Source organism: Fukomys damarensis, unplaced genomic scaffold (genome assembly GCF_012274545.1).
Source record: "Fukomys damarensis isolate Sample0158 unplaced genomic scaffold, DMR_v1.0_HiC HiC_scaffold_7, whole genome shotgun sequence".
Classification (NCBI taxonomy): domain Eukaryota; kingdom Metazoa; phylum Chordata; class Mammalia; order Rodentia; family Bathyergidae; genus Fukomys; species Fukomys damarensis.
This window is the reverse complement of record NW_022900919.1, coordinates 21,968,733-21,987,782: the sequence shown is the minus strand read 5'-3', so window position 1 is coordinate 21,987,782 and position 19,050 is coordinate 21,968,733. Positions and strand designations below refer to the sequence as shown.

The 19,050-nt window shown below is 39.9% G+C and overlaps 2 protein-coding genes across 8 annotated transcripts in view; one reads left to right on the top strand and one right to left on the bottom strand.

Annotated features, from left to right (window-relative positions):
* The window catches only part of Efl1 (elongation factor like GTPase 1), a 133,672-nt gene extending 121,743 nt beyond the window's left edge, over positions 1 to 11,929 (bottom strand). For 2 of the 4 annotated variants that reach the window (XM_010621178.2, XM_033761117.1), the window contains exons 1-4: positions 11,849 to 11,929; positions 11,087 to 11,196; positions 8,144 to 8,211; positions 7,220 to 7,304 (exon numbers count right to left, since the gene is read on the bottom strand). In XM_010621178.2, the coding sequence (XP_010619480.1) occupies positions 7,220 to 7,304; positions 8,144 to 8,211; positions 11,087 to 11,177 (244 nt within the window). In that variant the 5' untranslated portion in view covers positions 11,178 to 11,196; positions 11,849 to 11,929. The other 2 variants (XM_010621180.2, XM_010621179.2) reach the window with 2 other exon arrangements.
* The window catches only part of Saxo2 (stabilizer of axonemal microtubules 2), a 23,363-nt gene continuing 16,185 nt past the window's right edge, over positions 11,873 to 19,050 (top strand). Inside the window, exons 1-2 of one of the 4 annotated variants that reach the window (XM_010621181.2) lie at positions 11,873 to 12,076; positions 16,031 to 16,210. In XM_010621181.2, the coding sequence (XP_010619483.1) occupies positions 12,039 to 12,076; positions 16,031 to 16,210 (218 nt within the window). In that variant the 5' untranslated portion in view covers positions 11,873 to 12,038. Of the gene's footprint in view, positions 12,077 to 16,030; positions 16,211 to 17,044; positions 17,104 to 17,421; positions 17,566 to 19,050 lie in introns of those variants that run through there. The other 3 variants (XM_010621184.2, XM_010621183.2, XM_033761119.1) reach the window with 3 other exon arrangements.

The following is a 19,050-nucleotide window of genomic DNA, read 5'->3' as shown; positions in this document are numbered from 1 at the left end:
AAAAAAGCACAGGAAGGACTTCCTGGGGCTCACAGGAGACCACTTTCCTCAGCACCACTGTCTCACTCTGTGTTCTTTTTAGGTGAAGTGCTTTGTAAGAGATTCTGGCCCCCTATGGCTACTAGAGAAAGCTCCACCAAAGTCTGTGGACACCGTCAAAGAAAATTAAGTCAAATTTCCAGGCTTTGGAGTAAGGGCCCACTGTGTGTAATCCAGCCTCCCATCAGACCTCACTCACAGCCAGTTCTTCTCACTAGCCTCTTGGACATGCACCATGGTCTCAATCAAATCAGCAGAAGAAAATGAGCAAATCTAGAATGGTCCAGAGTCCTATCACATAAAGCAAAAAATTCTGGTAATCACTTGGAATTTCCTTGGCCTAATCCTTCATTTAAAAAATGCTGTTTACGCCTTAAAAGAGATTTACTCAAGGTCACAAAAGCAGCAAGACAGAATCATATTCAGTTCTAGCTAATGGTCTTTGTCACTTCATCGATCAGCTGTGGAAACTACACGCAATCATTTCTTAGCTAAGTTTTAGACTTCAAGGTGAGAATCACAATCACTTCCTCGTCTTCTTGAGAAGCTATATGAACCTGATATACAGTAGAAGTTTAAGAGATAAGAGACTACGTCTCCTGTCTGGTCCTTCACAGATTCTAAAAATGCACTCATGTAGAGATCTCAGGCCTCCTATGCATGCATCTTCTATTGGTACTACAGAACTTTTAGAAAAATGAACTAGCTATGCCATCCCTAAATACGCATCCAACTCCAGACCCTTTGAAATTCAGAGGTGGTAGGTTCAGATCTACAAGGGAAGAAAGACCTAGTGATATATCAATGTTTCCATGTGAAAATCTACATCCTGAAAAATAAATGTGTGAACAAATAACTTGGGAAATATAGCTAACCTTCAAGCTCATAACACACATACATTATAAATATTCTAAGAAGCTCTATAATAACAATAATAATTAACAATAAGCCTATCTCTATTAAACCTGTAGTTTCTCCTATGCTTTCAATGGTGAGGAGGAGAAAGTGCTTCAGCCAGTTACACCCCAACAGAGGAACAGGTTGGCTCAGCTAGTGTGGGCCTCCCAACTGCCTCAGTGCCCTTTTCACCTAAACCTTTTCCAACAACTTCAAACTTTTCAGAGATAGAGGAAAAGTCATCCCAAATCCACTAGAGAAAAATGTCCGTAAGAATGCTCTCTGCTGTGACTTAAGGGGCATTTTATTTTGAAACTTTTCTTGAATGCCACCCCCTACTTTGTGTGAGGATCAAATAAAAAAATACATTGAAAATTATGGAATACTATTATTACTGTTAATGAAAATTACAAATTAAAAAATGTTTAAGCATCTGAATGATCTTCCCCATTTTCACACAAACCCTGGAGATATATGTTGTTCTAAAGCATTCAGGAACAGAAACTTCCATGGCCTTATTTCCTGGGCATCACAAAATACCACTGAGAATCCTTTTCTGTGAAGTCAAAGGTAAGGATGTCTTCTGAAACTGTAGAGAAGAGATGAAGGGCAGGCAATGAGACATCAGAAGGTTTCACACAGCTGTGGGATAAATGAGCAAAACCTAATAGGGCAGATGTAGGAAGGCAATCTGCAGTGCTGAAGACCAAGTTGAGAATCTATGCCAAGTATGAGGAAAGAAGAAGTGGTTCTGGAATTCTGATGGAAGGAGTATAGCAGGTCAGGGAAGCAGCAGGATGTGGTATAACTATCAGTGAAATGACAAGTGTGGGCTATATGGGGCAGAAGTGAAGGGAGGAGGCTGATGGGGCTCAAAAAGCTGGAAGAGTTCATGAGGTCAAAGAATGGGCACCTGACTAGATAAGTGAGGCTTGGGAGAATGGAAGATTATGGAGAAGGGCATATTTCCATTTGTCTCTCTCTTTTTTTTTTTTTTAAAGTGATTTCACTAGTAAGTTCACCACTTCTCAACTGGTTATATGTACAAACTTTTCTTATTGTTGAGATGAGGTCTTGCTGTTACTCAGACTGGTCTCAAACTCAGGGGCTCAAGTGATTCTCTCTCCTCAGCCTCCTGAGTAGCTGAGAGTACAAACACATGCCACCTCACCCCACTAGGAGTATTTAAATTTGAGCTGACAAAGATGCATAGTTCCAGGCAATGTTAAAAATATAGGAAATAGCCACAGCAGTGAGTGGGGGGAAAAAGAGAATAACCCTGCTATTGAGAAAGTAAGCTGTTGAAGTCATTCTCCAGGATGGTAAAACCACACTGGAGAATTCATGTGAAAAGGAAAATCACGAGCCAGTACCAAAGTCATCAATGAATAAGGATCCTGGCCAATAGCTGATAATGCTAAGAAAGGAGAATAATAGAATGGTAGGACACCCAAAAGGAGTTTTAACATAAGAGTGAGGGATCAAGCTTTGAGACTGGTGTTAGAACAAGAAGAGTGGCAACTCCATGTCCTACCCACAGATACAAAGGCCCTGCAGAAATGAACAGCATGCTTTTGAAAGAAGTATCGGGAAAGAAGTGTTGTCAGAAGACAGCCAGGCAGGAGGAGGAAGGGACACCAATAAAGAAGATACTGAGAATGAAGGGATGTTTATTTACCTTGGAACATTCTCAGAATAGGGTCTGGTACACAGTGGAGGGAGGGTGGCAGAACTACCAGGAAACATAGGGAAGAGGCTGCAAGACAGGCCAGGTCATGCGGCTTTCAGCTTGAACCATGACCAAGGACAATAGGGATGTGGGTAATGCTGGCCAAAAGAAGATGCACACAGCAGTCCCAGAAATCTGTGGTAAAAGGAGAGAGGCTTATACTGACTGCCTTCCAAAAGTCTTCTGATCCTAGTCAATTGGCTAGAAAGGGAAGTACTAGGCTCCTAGGATTAGTACTGCATTCTAGAAGCTGCTTTTTCTTAGCCTCTCTGAACTTTATCTTGCATTTAAGTAAATTAAAGATAGCATCATCTCACAGGATAATGTGAGGATTATACACAGCTATGTGTACAAGATATCGAGCTCAGAATTATACTATCAGCTACCTAGTCTGCCATCAACTGCAAGCTTCAGAAAATATAGTATTTACCACCTAAAGAGAAAAAAAAAATCTGACTTTTTACTCAAAGGAAGGGCATCAGAACTCCTCCTCCTAGCCCCAATACCAAAGGACTAGGACAATTATCAGGATCATGAGGTAACAGTCACACAGCCAGGAGTAAAGGGAGGTATCTGCTGCTGACTGAGAAAGAAGACTTTCTAGCATATTCCAGCTTTGTGTTGACTCTGGATGGCACCAGTCAGTTCTCCATATTCTTGCCGTTGGAGAGCAAGACCAGACAGCCACAGAGCTGAAACCAGCATTGGTGTCAGTCCTGTGCCTGACTACCAGCAGTGGAGCCAAAGAGGCGTTTCCAGAGATGACCTTGCCTTTGGACCTCCTTTCAGACACCTGCTGTACCTCTGGTCTCCATTTCTGCAGCACCGCTGGCTGTATGTGGCTGCCATGTGGGAGAACTCAAGTGCCCTGCTGAACAAAGTTATCAGCTACCCAAAATGCCCAAAGTTACTAAGCCTAATAAACTAAAGTCCACTGCAGTACGTTATGCATGGTATTTTATAATTTTTAAATAAGTTGACAACATTTTTAAAAAATTACTCAAAATCTTGCCAGGCATGGTGGCGCATGCCTGTAATCCCAGCACTCGGGAGGCTGAGGCAGGAGAATCACTGTGAGTTCGAGACCAGCCTAGACTACACAGTGAATTCCAGGTCAGTCTGAACTACACAGTGAGACCCTGACTCAAAAAACCAAAAAAAAAAAAAAATAATTACTCAAAATCTTAAAACAAACCAAATTTCCACAAAAGCATTAATCAGCTGGAGTAAACAGTGATAAGCATCAAGAAAAGTGTGTGGGAAGTCCACCATGGGTAGGCACAATTCACTCTCCAGTCCTTAACACCCCATCCAGGTGCCCCAAAATACACAGAGGTGCTAATACCAGCCTCATGTCAAGAATGAATAATACAGTACTTAGTAACAATATTTGACTACAGGTGTTAGAATAAGCTACTTGGAAGGAACATTAAATGAGATATTTACTTCATAGTATGTACATATATGTGCCCTAAAATTCTGATTGGGTTAAATATAAAAATGTTAAATAACATGGTAAAACTGATCTCTATTTCATTCTTGTGCATGATCATATTTTATTGTAGATATATGATAATTTTCTATAATTTAAACTTGTAAGTTTACTTAAAATATTCAAACAAATGAATTAGAATAAAAACATCAAAGTTCCGTAACAGCAATATATGCTTATAGTTAAAATGACTGGCTAGAGTAAAAAGGACAGGAATACAAATTTTGAAACTATTCAAAGCACGGGCCATGAATTTCCAATTCTTAAAACCATCTGAATATAGTCCTCTTCTATAGCTGGATTATAAGCTAAAGAATTCAAAGGCATTCTATTGCCTCTGGATCTCTTATAGAAAGTGTACTGTTGGGAATATTTCCTAACTCGTGAAATGCCAAGATAAAGGAATGGTATCCTTACAGGACACACACAAAGAGAGGTGGATAAGAAACAGAAAAATAACAAAGATTTACCAATATGATTCCAAAATTTGTAGCAAATGTTGATTATAATTGTAAAGAAGAGCGGTTCCATTTTCTCAATGAAGAACTAGATCCCTAGGAAATGCTAGACTACCATCATGACCATTTTCAACATTTCTACAGTATATATGATTGTTGTAGCTTGACTGTTTATTAATAAGACTTTATATTTAAATCCAGGTAAGGATTTAAAAAAAATTTGAAGCTGGTTTGAGTCACAGAAATTAAGGAAGAGAAACAATTAAGATTTGGTATACAGATTCTCAACTAAGAAGGCATTCAGAGGGGACAAGAAAGAGAGGAGAGCATGGTAAATAAAAGTCACCTGTAGAGTTTCTTCAGCTACCAAGATCCTCCTCGCTCCCATCCAGTTCTCTTTCCACTCACCCAGTTTCACAGCACAAAGTATCATACTCTGAAGCAGCAATAATAAGCTAAACAAAAAATGGATCTCATTTCTTAGGAGTTCTGCGAGCAGATGGCTCAGTCAACATTCCCAAGTTCTGTCCTCAATGGACAAGTAAGCCAAAGCTGTAAGATAAGAGAAAGCTATACAACATAACAACCAAGATAAAAAAACCTCCAAACCCAAGAACAACAGCGGAGTTCCTGAGGGAAGGTCCATAAATTTTCACTGTTGTGGTTCTGGGGCTATCTTGGCTCCAGAATTCAAATCTGGCTCAATTTTCTGTAAGAAATTACTCCCAAAGATTCCCCAGCTATTCAGGAGGCTAATGCAGAAAGACTGCAAGTTCCAGGCCAGTTTAGAAACTTAGAAAGACCACATCTCAAAAATTTAAAATTTAAAAATGTTGGAGGGAGTGGGGTGGCTGGGGCTACCTCAGTGATATAGTACTTGCCTAGCACGCACAAAGCCCTAGATTCTATCCCCTAATCATTAAAAAAAAAAAAAGAAAAAAAATTTCCATGCATATCATTTCCACTATCATTTCACATATATTCCTTCAATGAGCCTTCCCACTACAAACCAAGCTAGTTTACATTTCTCTTCTGTGAACCCTAGGAAGCATAACTAAAAAATTTGAGAGTGAGCTGCCCAAGGCCACAGAGCTGGACAAGAAAGGCTAGATCATTCAATTCCTAGGGTCCTGTGACCATTCTCCAAGTGAGTGAATTTTATAGTGTGTCAAATTAAACCTGAATAAAATAAATAGGAGGGCAAAGGTGACTAGAGACAAAGTTCAAAGCACAGGAAGTAAATCTGACACTAGAAGAGTCTTCAGGTAAAAACAGACTAACATGAGCGTAGACTATGAAAGGCCACAAAGCTCTTGAGGTCTATATAAAGATATGATAAGAAACAGATACATTTTTGACCCATTATGGCTTGTAACTAGATATCCCCAAAGCTTCATGTGATCGTAGGTGGGGCTTCTCTGAAGAAGCTGGGTCTAGGATGTGTGATGCTGGGATTTAAAATGTGATGTGGGATTAAGGGTACCCTACACTGGGTGTGAGTAACACTGCCCTAAAGGTGAGCAGCCTGAATGGATTATGAGGGACAGGAAGAGGGCTACTGTGGTTGGTCGCTTGCTACTTCTCTTCTTTGCTGCCTTCTACCTGCCCTGCTTTGGCATAAACTAACTGTTTCTCCTCCGCAGTGCCTCTCTGATACCACCCTGCTTTGGAGCCAGCCAACTATGAAAAGAAACTTCCACAAACCGTGAGTCAAAGAAATCTTTCCTCCTTTAACTTTAGTTGTCAGGTATTTTGTCTCAGGAATGAGAAAAGTAACTAAGACAGTCCCATTCTCTGGATCACTGAATAAGAACATACCCATAAACATGAGAGGTGGTTTTAAAAAATGATGCAGTACTTCAGTTCCTGGACATAATAATGTTAAGGATTTGGTACATATCCTTCCAGACACCTTTATCTGCAGACATAATACATTTTATTAACCAAACACATTCATGTCTTTAAAAAAATACTCTGCAACTTTCTCTTTTTTTTTGGCTCTTATATCACTTTTTTATGTACTGTTACTTAGATCAAGCATTTGTTTTAATAGCTGCATAATACTTCACAGCATGGATATATCAGTTTCTTTAACCATTCTTCTACTAACAGTTAACTTGTTGCTATTTTTTTCATTAATACAAACTTTTTGGTGAATATCAGCGAAGATACATTTCTCACGCTTGTTTGACTATTTGTCAGAAATATTCCTGGAAGTGATATGAAAATGACATCCTCATTTGGGGTCATGGTAATTCATAGTTGAGACAATAAGACTTCAAATCTAATTTGCCAACAATGGGGCAGAACAAGGATCCAGCCAGGAAAAGGAACATGAAGGCCAAGCCAGCTTAGCCCAGGGATCCTAACTTTCCTGTGACGATATCCACACAATCCCCTGGTAAGAGAGAGCTATAAACTGCCAGCTCTTCTGCTCTTGAGCCAGGCCTAGATGGCCTCACTCTTACAATGGATAGTTGGGGGAGGCCATAATAAAATACATGGAATCTCAGTCAAAGAAATGGAGGCATGCAATTAATTGAGAGAAAAAGGAGGGCAAGAAAGATGCAAAGCTGTGCTTCGTTAAAACAAAAATCAATTTACCTTCTGTATAATGTAGTGAAATGGCACTGGATTTCATAGTGATCCCTCGGATCTGTTCATCTTCTCGGCTGTCCATGTACCTTAACTGGAAAAATAAATATGTGCTTCCTTACTTCCACTCAGCTAAAATGCAACATTAATACAAGCTAATTTTTGTTTTAAATGCTTACAGATTAATGAAGATTAGTATAGAGTGCCGTTTTTGTTTTTAGGGAGCAGGGGGCTGGAAGGAGAAGGAAAACTTGTGGAAGGGAAGGAAAACATAGATGAAAGTACCACTAGGACTCAAATGTATTCCATACTGTGTATCCTCCCAGACTACTGCACATCTACACTGCAGTGAAGAATGACTGAGCAGTCCAGGAGAATTCAGAGAGTGGCATGTGCAGGAATTCTATTTACCACAAATATAGCCATTCTTTTCCTGTTCACAGGTTAACTGACATAGTCTAAGCAGAGAAAGTTTCTAAAGGCATAGAAACTTCTATTCCTTTGCCAAAGTTTACAGATTTTAAACATTAAAAAAATAATAATGGTAGACAATATTTATTATCACCATTTCACTGGCTTTTACAAAGCTTCAGTGGTGACAATAAAGGCCAAGGTTTTGGCCTGTAACTATGTTTAGTTGTAATTGCTGTTTGTGGTATTGGGGAAAGATCTCAAAGCTATTACACTGAGCTACATTCCAGCCTTGAAAAAATTTTTGTTTGAGACAAGATCTCGATAAGTTGTCCAGGCTAGAATCAAACTGGTGATCCTGCTGCTCTGTTTCCCAGAATTACAGGTGTGTGCGACCATGCCCAGTGTAAGTACTATGTTTTATACTATTGAGACCATTAAAGAACAAAGCAAATGGCTCATGACTTTGTAGAGAGCAAATACTCTCTGAAATGCAACAAGCACTGATCAAATAAAACATACCTTGCCTGCAAGTCGGCTGGAGATGATTCCATTACTAGATATGAGACAATCAGCAAGAGTAGTTTTTCCTGTCAAAATAACATTAATTAGAATCTAATGCTATTTTAAAAAAGGAATCAGAAGATAGATTGCTCCTACACAGTTAATGTCTGGTCATAAAAATTGGTTTCACAAAAATTTCTTATTTAGCTACACCAGTTGCCACAAGACAAAAAGTGACATTTTAAGAGTCCTATAGACTTGTGAACAGAATACCACCTGGAAGGTCAGAAATTCTGGTACTCCACTGTGCTGAAACCCAGTCTTGCTGAAGATTTCATCCACTTACCTGGAAAGTTAGCAGGCAACTTTTTAAAGCACAAGAAGACTCTTAAATTGAGACAGACTTTCAATAACGATCAAAGACTTTTAACTGATGAGGCAAATCATCATACCATTCAAAACACAGAGCATTTCTGACTCATCTGTCCTATAGGAATTTGGTCAGGTTTACCAAAATTATTATCATCAACCATCCTATACCTATACTAGTGACTATGTTTATAAACGTAAGCCCTGATATCTCAGAATGACAAAAAGACAGCTACAACTTTTGTCTCTGAAAGGCACCCTAGGTAAAATATAGCATTTGCCACATTTCCCCATGTATGACCTTATCTGGAATTTTCCAGTTAAACTGTTAACTAATGCTATTAAGTAAGGAAGTTTACTCATATTTTCTGTTCGAAATACAGTTTGCAGCGGGCATCAGCTACACTTTATCCTCCAAAGCAACCTCATATCCAAACCTAACATAGATTCCACCTTATAATAAATTCTCTGTACATGCCACATGTACATGTATAGTCACCTTTATTAGACTACCACTAAAGTTCACACAATTTCAAGTAGTACAAACAGGTAATTTTGTCTAAAAAAATGCCATAAGGACACATAATTACTGCGGTTGAGCTGCTCTAACAAAAGGAGGGGTTTTTCTTTAAGATAAGTTCTTACTACACTCTATGAACTTTACAAAAGCCTTGGAAATCTATATAATAGTTTAAAACAGAGATCTATCAGTGGAAAAATTGAGTATCTTTAATAATCTGGTATGTTTGCCATGTGAATACTACGTTAGCATGTAATCCTAGAGCAACACTTTCCTGACACCCAATAAAGTAGAATTGCTCCTATATATGGAAAAACAAATTCCCCATAGAACGTAAGAACCAAGAAAGTAGGGACACTGCTTTATTCATGGCCATACCCCTAGGACCAGAACAATGTTTGACATATAGTAGCTATCTTAATGACTTTTCTCATTGCAAGACAAAATACCTGACACCCAAAGTTAAAGGAAGAAAGATTTATTTAGCACAAAGTTTGTAGCAGTTTCAATTCATAGTTGGCTGGCTATGAGGCAGAATAACATGGCAGAAGGGCATCACAGAGAAACAGTTCATGGCAGGCAGAAGACAGCAAAACCAAGCAAGTGATAAGTGACAAGACTCTTTCTGCCCCTTATATCTTATCCAGGCTACTGGCCCTTAGGATGGGTAGCACTCACACCCTTAATCCTAGAGCCTTTAATCCTAGCATTGCATCATGAATCAATCCCAGTGTCACACACCATAGATCCAGCCACCTCTGAAAAGCCCCACCTTGATTACATGATGCTCTAAGGGGACAGTCCCACCAGGTGCCACAAGTCACTTGTTGGGACAGTAATGCATGTAGGCCCCACTGTGAATATGTTAATTCACACACACACACACACACACACACACACACACACCTTGTCTTATTTCATACCATCAAAATGTGTGCGGTATAATTAATTATAAAAGTTTACAGAGAACAGTGAGTCACTGGACTGGTATAAAAAATTCATTCTTAGTTGACTTCACCTACAAAATGACCCATTATCGCAATATACTCAGACTCAAGCTCTTGTATCAATGGCGAGAGCCACCTAACTAGCCTCTGCTCCTTTTGATCCATCTTAAGCACTTTTATCTGTCTAGCCTAATTTTCTATTTGACTATATCATACCTGTTTTATTTTTTTATCCTGCTAGCACCCTACAATAGAAATGAAAATGAATTATTTACCTTTCTGCCAAAGGATTTTCATTATCATTATTTAATCCTCACATCCTACAAGGCAGTGATGACAAACCCCTTAGAGCTTGCAGTGATAACCAACTGCCTGCAGTGGCACTCATGCTATAGGTTCACCTTCATTGCTATGTGGTATGATTTTCATCCTACTTTACTCATGCTGTATATATACATGAAGCTCAAAGAAATTTGAAAATGGAGTTTTGAATGCAGGCTGTCAGCTGGAGCATTTAATCCTTATCCTTGTGCCCAGTGGAGGATAATCTTGCCTCTTCATCTCCTTATTGCTCCCTCCCCTTCAAGTTAAGTTTTCTTTTACATGCCCATTCCACTTTGCTGTGGCTAACAGAACTCAGGAGTTTGAAACCAAAAGCAAGCTGAGCACGAAGTAGTGGTAGGGTGTTACAACAATGTCTGCCAGCATCATATACACTACACATCAGCTATCCCTAGCCTTACTGCTTCAGCCACATGTATTTCCTTCTGCACATACGTTGCTGCTTGTGTGATATCAATTATACTATAGTTTTTTTCTTAATTCAACCCTAGCTTTCCAATTCTCTACTTCTCTCAACCTATGTTCTTTCTTCTCTCATCTATCTCAATTTGCCCTGCTTCATTCTGCTTAAAAATATGACAGATTACACAGAACATTAATCACTAGTTAACTGCATTTATTTCAATGCCTGCATTTACAGCATACTTCTGACATCACAAAGTTTTAAAGAAAATGACTTCTTAGTAAGCATCACTCTCAAATGCCCACAGCGTCATCCACTGAAACATGTAGAGACAAGCCTCCCTTATTAATGAGAGCAAGCCACTTAAAAAAGATTCTTACCATGGTCAACGTGGGCCAAAACACAGATGTTCCTGATGTTGGCAGTGTTCTTTTGGAGTTCAATCATCTTATCCAAACTATTGAGCACCATGGTCACTCACTTCCTGGGTCTGGAAATTAAACACGCGTGAAAACGATAAAAGTTGAGGCAAAAGAAATTGAAACGCTGGGTGCTGACAAGCATTCTCAGACCCCTTGAAGAAGCCATGAACGTTTCCTGACGATATACACCTATCCAGACTCAGCACAGGGCCAGCTCAAAGTTAATGAATCACAAAGGCACCTAAGGAGTTGCGTGCCCTTCCGGGTCACGCAGCGCGGGGCAAGGCGCGGTAACACCTGCCAGGGGCCCGCAGTTCGGTCAACTTGGTCAGGCCGTGACGACCCAGGACAGCTGGTGGCACGCAGGGAGGAGACAAGATGCCCACGTCCCTCCTGGCACCTCTGCCACTGTCCCGGAGTCCCTCACCTTAGTCTCAGGCGCGGTGCCACCGGAAGTGAGCGCTGGGCTTTAGGACTGCCTAGAGAACTCGATAAAGTTTTGGGTCACATACTGAGGACCCAAATAAGTGCGGTGCCGACCGTCCACGGCTTCCCGAATGAAAGAGGAAGCACCTCAGTACCACATTCCCTCTGTCTCCGCGGTTTCTCTGCGGATTCCAGGTTGCCCCAAGAAGCTGCAGCTGTAGGCCCGACCCTGACCCTACCTCACCCAGGTTGTCTCCGCTTGTCCCCGCCCTCACCCACCGGCTCCTCACTCACCCCACAGCCGCCACAGAACTCCAGTAGGCCGTCCGCGCGCGAGGGGCGGAGCCGAACGCGACCTTTGACCCGCACACGCCAGGGACGCCTCCGGAAGTGGGCGCGGCGTCGGTCTCCGGGATCCCGCGGTCGCCTTGACGACTGCCACGCTTTGGAAGCAGGCAAAGAGGAGGAGCTGGAATCTGCGAGTATGAGGAGCCTATGTCTATGTCAAATCTGCACCTGCGGGTAAGACGCGGCTGGGTGCGGGCACGGGTGGCCCTGGGACCCGAACGGACGAGGGCACAGAGACGCCCCGCTTATCTGGACCGGCGATTGATGGATCTCTCCGCCCGCCTGGCTACTGGGCAGAGCATTTCGTCCATGAGATTCCTGCCCAGGGATGTTAACTAAAATACCACCTGGGCCAGGTGAATACTAGGTGTGAGCCAGGGGAGGGATGTGAGGCTGGTTGGTGGAGGGGTCTGGTTCTACTGGGAGTGTACATGCCATACAACAAAATTAACTGATTAATTAAAAAGAACAGTGCACAGGCCACTAGATTGCAACCCATGTTACACTTTCTTCCATCTCCAGCTTTACATCCTCCAGGCCAGACAGTGCTCTTTTAGGATTTGCCTAACAGAAAAGGCAGTAGTCCTCACCCTGAGACCCAGAATTGGCCCATGAGCTCAACCTAACAACCTTCCACGACCTGTAAACACAAATGTCTTCTCCCTCAGCTTCATTGTTGACGCATGGATTAGATTATTTGCTAAGTAAATGTGAAAGTGCCAACCCTTCCTTCTGTAATCGCCTACAAAGAAAAACATTTGCTCGTTTACGGAAAGCAGGTTTTCTGTTGTATTCATAATAAATATTGTAATTAGATATAGGTTAAAAGATAAATTAACTTTTCGGGTATGAACTTTCAAACTACGACATGCAAGAAAAAATTTTAATCTTTTTTGTAATCTTAATTTATATTGGAAATTCAGTTTTCATTCCTTTTTCTTCAAGCAGTTCAATGTTGCAAAGAGCTGAGGCATTGCTAATGTAAGTTGGAGTTGCTTGGGGTTTGAACACAGTATGGCATCCACTGAAAAGTCCCTTACTGAAATTCACATATTTCCTTCAAGAGCAGAGCCTCTGATGTTTGTTTGTGTGCAAAAATCTTTGACCAGCCTAGAAGCTGTTGTTTCAGGGATTCACTCAGCCAACTCTTAAAATCTGGCTGTCTCCTGGGACAGTGACATGGATTGGGGCAGATTCCCCACCCTTATCACAACCCTTTCCCCTTTATCTGTACCCTCCTCTCTCCATAGGGTTAGGGAGGGGTGATACTTTTTCCTTCTCATTTGTCCCACCTTAATCAATTTCCCGGTGACACCAAAAGATAGCTAACTGTATTTCATCTCCCATAAGGGACACCTGATTTCATCTCTATCTTTTAAAAAGACAGGAGAAGTTGCTGGCCTCAGACAGCTGTTCTTCTCTGTTCTGACAGTGGACAAGGGAATATAAAATTTTTGACTACCTGCTTCGATTAAAAGAAGTGGAGCAGGGCCTGGTAGTCTGTCAATAATCCCAGTACTCTTAGAGACTGAGGAAGGAAGATTGCTTCTGAACAATTTAGTGACAGTGAGACTGTGTCTCAGAATAAAAGGAAGTCTTGACCTACTTCTGCTCCTTTGTCAGTTTACTGGCAAAGACTGTCTTTTTTCTCCCCACATTATGAAACTAGGTCAAAGCATCCAAGCATCTCTAACATTTTTCTATACCATGTGTGTATGCAATTTTTATGTGAATTAAACTATGATGATGTCCCTTTAGGTTGGGGAGAAAGTTTGGAGATGTTAGAAAAAAGAAAAAAGGTAAGGCTCAAATATAATGAAAGATCCTGTCACTTAGGCTTTTATTCACATATCATACTATCTGAAATGGCAACCTTTTTCCCTATTCCACACTCTATCCCACTTCCTTGTTCTATTGTTTTCTGTTGCACTCAGGATATACTATGTGTTTTTCCAATTTTGTTTTTGTTGTGGTTAATTGGTTCTCTCCACTCTACCCACCCCCATCTAAGTTATAAAGTCAAAGAGAACAAGGAATATTTTCCCTTTTCTTAATCCTCCATAGCTTTGCATAGTTGTTGTTCATTAAATACTTGATGAATGAATGAACGACCATACCATAGTAAGAAGTGAACATGAGTGGTGTAAATTAACTAAATCTCTAGGTCGATATTTGAGATGTTAGGAAATTAAGCTGACAAATCTAGGTAGTCAAAGGAGTGTCACGGGTGTGGTCTTCAGGAAAATAAAAACCAGAAGAAACAAAGAATTTTCTCCTGAGGATGGGAAATGTTGGGCTAGAAAGTTTTGCTTTCTTTTATCATTTTTCATGCCAGTTTGTTACAATGTGAATATCTCATTTTCATGGAAAATAAAAATAATGACAAATCCCAAAACTTTGACTCGGCTCTTATAACTTAGTATGCCTCTCTCAGAATTGCTTTGTGTGCACACGCTACAGACCCTGCTCCTCTTACAAAAATCTTGGACCCTATTCTGCACGGACCCACTTCAGTGCTTCACATAGCCTCTGTTTTCAGCTGATATTCCTGACTTCAGGGCTTCTTAGATGCCCATGACACCACTTCTTAATTCTCCTCTAAGCTATAATGCTTCATGCTGTCCAGCAGCCTCCAAGCAGAGAAGCCGTTCTCTTATTTACTTCCTGGGCACCCATGGGTTCAGTCCTGGTAGTTGGTTTAGACTTATCCACACAGCACACACATTCTCTCCAGGCCCAGCTTCAGCTGGCTTGTGTTGTCAGCTCTGACTGCGCAGCTGGAGTATCCGCGTGTACCAGACCGGAGAATCTGACAGTTATATTTCATTTGGGGTTTTTGTTACATTGTTTTTAAAGTTTTATCTCGTAACATTGAAATTTATATAGTGAAAAGACCTCATAGTCTTTTCCTTCACAGATAATAAATGTTCCTTAAGGCTCATTTTATACACACATTGCTTTTTAATTTCTTTAATGAGAGCACACACTGCACGTGGTGTTTCACAACTCACATTTTTTTACTGTTTACAATCTTTGCATCTTCTAACAGCCATGCTGGTCATCCTCATTCTCTTCAGCAGCTGCTTATATGCTGTCCAGTCATGTGTCACTTAAGGATGAGGATACGCCTCAAGAAAGGCATCAATGATTATTCCTTGTGTGAACTTCATTGAGTATACTTACACAAACTAAGACAACTATGGCATCCCTAGGCAATATGATCTTACACGACCATTGTCATTAATCAAAATGTCATTATGTGGCACAGTACTGTATTGGTCCAGGATGCTTGGTTTGGGACACTATAACACAGACTGGTAAGTTGATGCCAAAATAACATTTACAGTATAAAGAATATATATAACTCAGCCGGGCGTGGTGATGCATGCCTGTAATCCCAGCACTTGGGAGGATGAGGCAGGAGGATCGCTGTGAGTTCGAGATCAGCCTGGGCTACATAGTGAGTTCCAGGTCAGTCTCAACTACATAGTAAGACCCTGTTTCAAAAAAAAAAAAAAAACTATATATATAAAACACTTGGAAGAACTGAAAATAAGCTTCCAGAAAAAATACCCAAAAATCTCACCGTAGAACTGGACCATGAAGGGAGTCACTACCTCTGCCACAATAGAGAACTACAAAGAACTGAAGGCCCTAGAAGAATTCATCTCTTCCAAGTCAGGGAATCACCTTGCAAATCAGGGTGCTGCCTGCCTGCAAACTCACTGTGCCTCTCCCACAATCCGTATGGGCAGAATGCATGTGCCCTGTCACTTGGGTAGCTCTGTTGTGAATGGGTCTCATGTGAGTGCAGAACAGGTGAAGCCTAAGTTCCATGTGGAACTTGCTTACCAAGGGCCTAAAAATGCAGGTGTGAGCTTTTCCGTGTTCAGCACAACATGACCCTTATTTACTATAGGAGTCAAACATGTTTTTTAACCTCACAAGGTGCACCAATTTATTCAATGTTGTTGTAAACATCACTGTAGAGGGAACAGTCTGTTTTCTAGTAAAGCTACTCTGAAGTTTAGACATTCTGAGTTCCTTATAGGCCTCTGATTAAAATGCAATAACCTCACAAAATGTTTTTTAAGGAAAAATAATCTTTCAGTCTATTTGTTTGCACAGGCGGCATCATTGTCCACATGGAACCACAAGGATTTATGAAAGTTCTGGAATGTATTGCCCCACAACTGAATATTCGGAAAAATATCCTGTGTATGGCAATGTTCTACCATCACAGAGTCTTAAACCCAAGCAAGAAATTCGAGCATGCCGTGGTAAAATGGAAGGAATCACTACATTTAAGTAAATATTCAGCAATGATTTGCTTTATTTATTTTTCTCCCAGCTCTTCTAATTATAATAAAATGTTCTAACTAATTGATTTAAGTTGAACCAAGAAGCAAGAAATGACTAGTTAAGTCCCAACTTGCAAAAAAGAGAAAGATGAGAATTAGTTTAGGCTGATTAGTAAAAAGAAAAAGGGGAAAAGTTATTTTGATATTTTTACTTCCTAAAATATCTTATTTTTTTGTACTTTCACTGTCACAGTCACTTAGAGGAATGCAGTGGCTTCCATTTTGTAATGTCTGCCTGGTCTAGCTTCCACATCTTATCTATGTGCAATAATTCAGCCCACTAAGATAATCTTTATAAAATGCAGATCTAATCCTCTCAAATCCCTGTTCAAAATACTCTTCAACGTTCCTGTTGTGTTTAACTGAACATGGGTCTTTACCCCCACTTGTGAGATGGTTACTCCCTCTGCTTCTCTGAATTGTTTTATGACCTTTCGTTCTTTTATGCTCCCATCTCATCGAATATTTTTCACTTCCTGAAGTGCCAGGTTCCCCTTGTCTTGCATCCTTCTAGATGCCATATTTACCTGAAAATAAGGCTTAACCAGAAAATAAGCCCTAGCATGATTTTTCAGAATGCTTGTAATTTAAGCCCTACCTCAAAAATAAGGCCCTGTTAAAATCATCAGCCAGACATGTGCATTTAGTATGTGCATTGCAATGCAGAACAGACATATTGAATTATAATATTAATAGATAACTAAATGTAAATAAATATTGACATGAATAATTAAAATAAATGATAACAAAATATAATTAAGTATTGTAAATACCCACGCAGGGACCTTTGGATGAGAGATAAACACTTGTGTAAACAGATGAACTGAGACTTAGTGCCAGGTGAGTGGAGCACAGACACAACACATGAGTAACATGCACGAGGATGTGGTTGTGTCTAATATGAATCTTCATAATTCAGTATGTCAAATGTTGTACATGAGAAAAATAAGATATCCCCTGAAAATAAGCCCTATTTTGCCTGTTGGAGCAAAAAATTAATATAAGACCTGGTCCTATTTTTGGAGAAACACAATACTATTTCCCCTCCCTGGAATTTTCCCTCCTTCTCCTAGATCAATACCCACTTGCTCTGTAGATTTCAAACTAGCCATCCCTTAGAAAATGCTTCTCTGACCCCTCACCTCGTTTTCTACCCAGGGAAAACTCTACAAAAGTTCTCAAAGCAGCTTCATGTTACTTATCATTAGATTAGTTTCAGTGGCCCATGACAGAAGGAACTGTATCCATTATTTCTCCAATATTCTACTAACAGATATCTAGTACAACACCTGCTTGCACAGAGTAAGTATCCAGTATTTGTTCAGTTTGTAATAGGAAAAAAGTCCTCTTAATTCTAAAGTTTTCACTTGGACTAATTTTTTTCTTTTTAAAATCTTTGTACCTTTGTCAATTTGGCGAATCAGCTCTTTTCATTCATTATTTTATTTAAGCTGTTAACACTTTCACTATGAGGCCATACATATATGACCGTCTCATCCAGGGTCTTGTCCTCTCCAATGGGACTGTCATGGATATACCACAGTGATTCAAGCTGTCAGGGACATTTTAATGTATACACTATAGTCAAGGTATCATCTTAGGAAGTAAGTATATGAATAAGTTGAATGCTGTTATTTTAAGGAATTTATATGTCATATTTATGTAAGGGGTATTAAAAATATCTTATAGTCGCTTTTAGCATTAGTCATTTCCACTTCATTTTGGACAGAGCTCATTCTACTTATATAGTGAAAGTGGAAACTTGCAGACTTTTACTCTAATACTGTTAACATTTCACAGTAATTGTGCTTTGCAGTAATTGTGCTTTGATGACTCTAGTTAACTTCTGTAAGTGTGTGGCTCATTCACAAATTTGAATAGTCTTAGACTTTACTTCATCTCTAAGCACTAACATTGCAGATCCCAGAACTCCACCTAAAAGAGTAAATAATGGAGTAAGTCCCAGGAATCTGAATTGTTGCTGACTGTTGCCTGTGCTCACTGCAATGAGTCAGGCATCAAACTGCCCATGGCCAGTAACACTGAATGTAAAACCAGTAAATGCTTTGCCCTAATAATATTTATAGTCTTGTGGGAAAAGTTACCTAGAAGCCAAAAAAAATTACATAAACAAACAATGCAGGTTACAGGAAAGGAGATCATGACTGTGAATAGCTAGTTACGAAAGAGCAAATCGGAATGGTTGCTTTTTCCTTTTTTGTACCAGGGATTGAACTCAGGACCTTGCACAGCAGGCGCAGTGCCACTGAGCTAAATCCCTGGCCTGAATGGCTGCTCTTTTTTCTTCACTTTAACATCTTTCTTACTAGATGCTTTAATGGTTCATACTGAGGATATGAAATAAATGTTCACATTTACAATATTGAATAAGGGCTTTAAACAGCTATAAATAAATGTTAAAATTGAGATGGATTAACTATCATGTCTTTCTTACAAAAGACAATTATTTTCCACTTGTTGGTTTTCCGGGGAAGGAGAAAAAGGGAGAGAAATTTTAAAAAGAAAAAGACCAAAATCCCTATAAAAACCAAATATTCAAATCTTAAATCATCAGCTCTTTGGATGACACTGGTTCTTTTCTTTGACAGGGAAACTAGCAGAATTTTTAAGAACCATAGGGGGTTGTGAACTGTTGCTTGACTCCTTCGTGATGACTTAGCTGTATTTCAAAGAATAGGGGCATTCTATACTTTCTTAAATACCAAAAGAGATTACTGTGTAAAGATGTGGTATCTGAACATGTACCAGATTTTTTTTTTTTTTTTT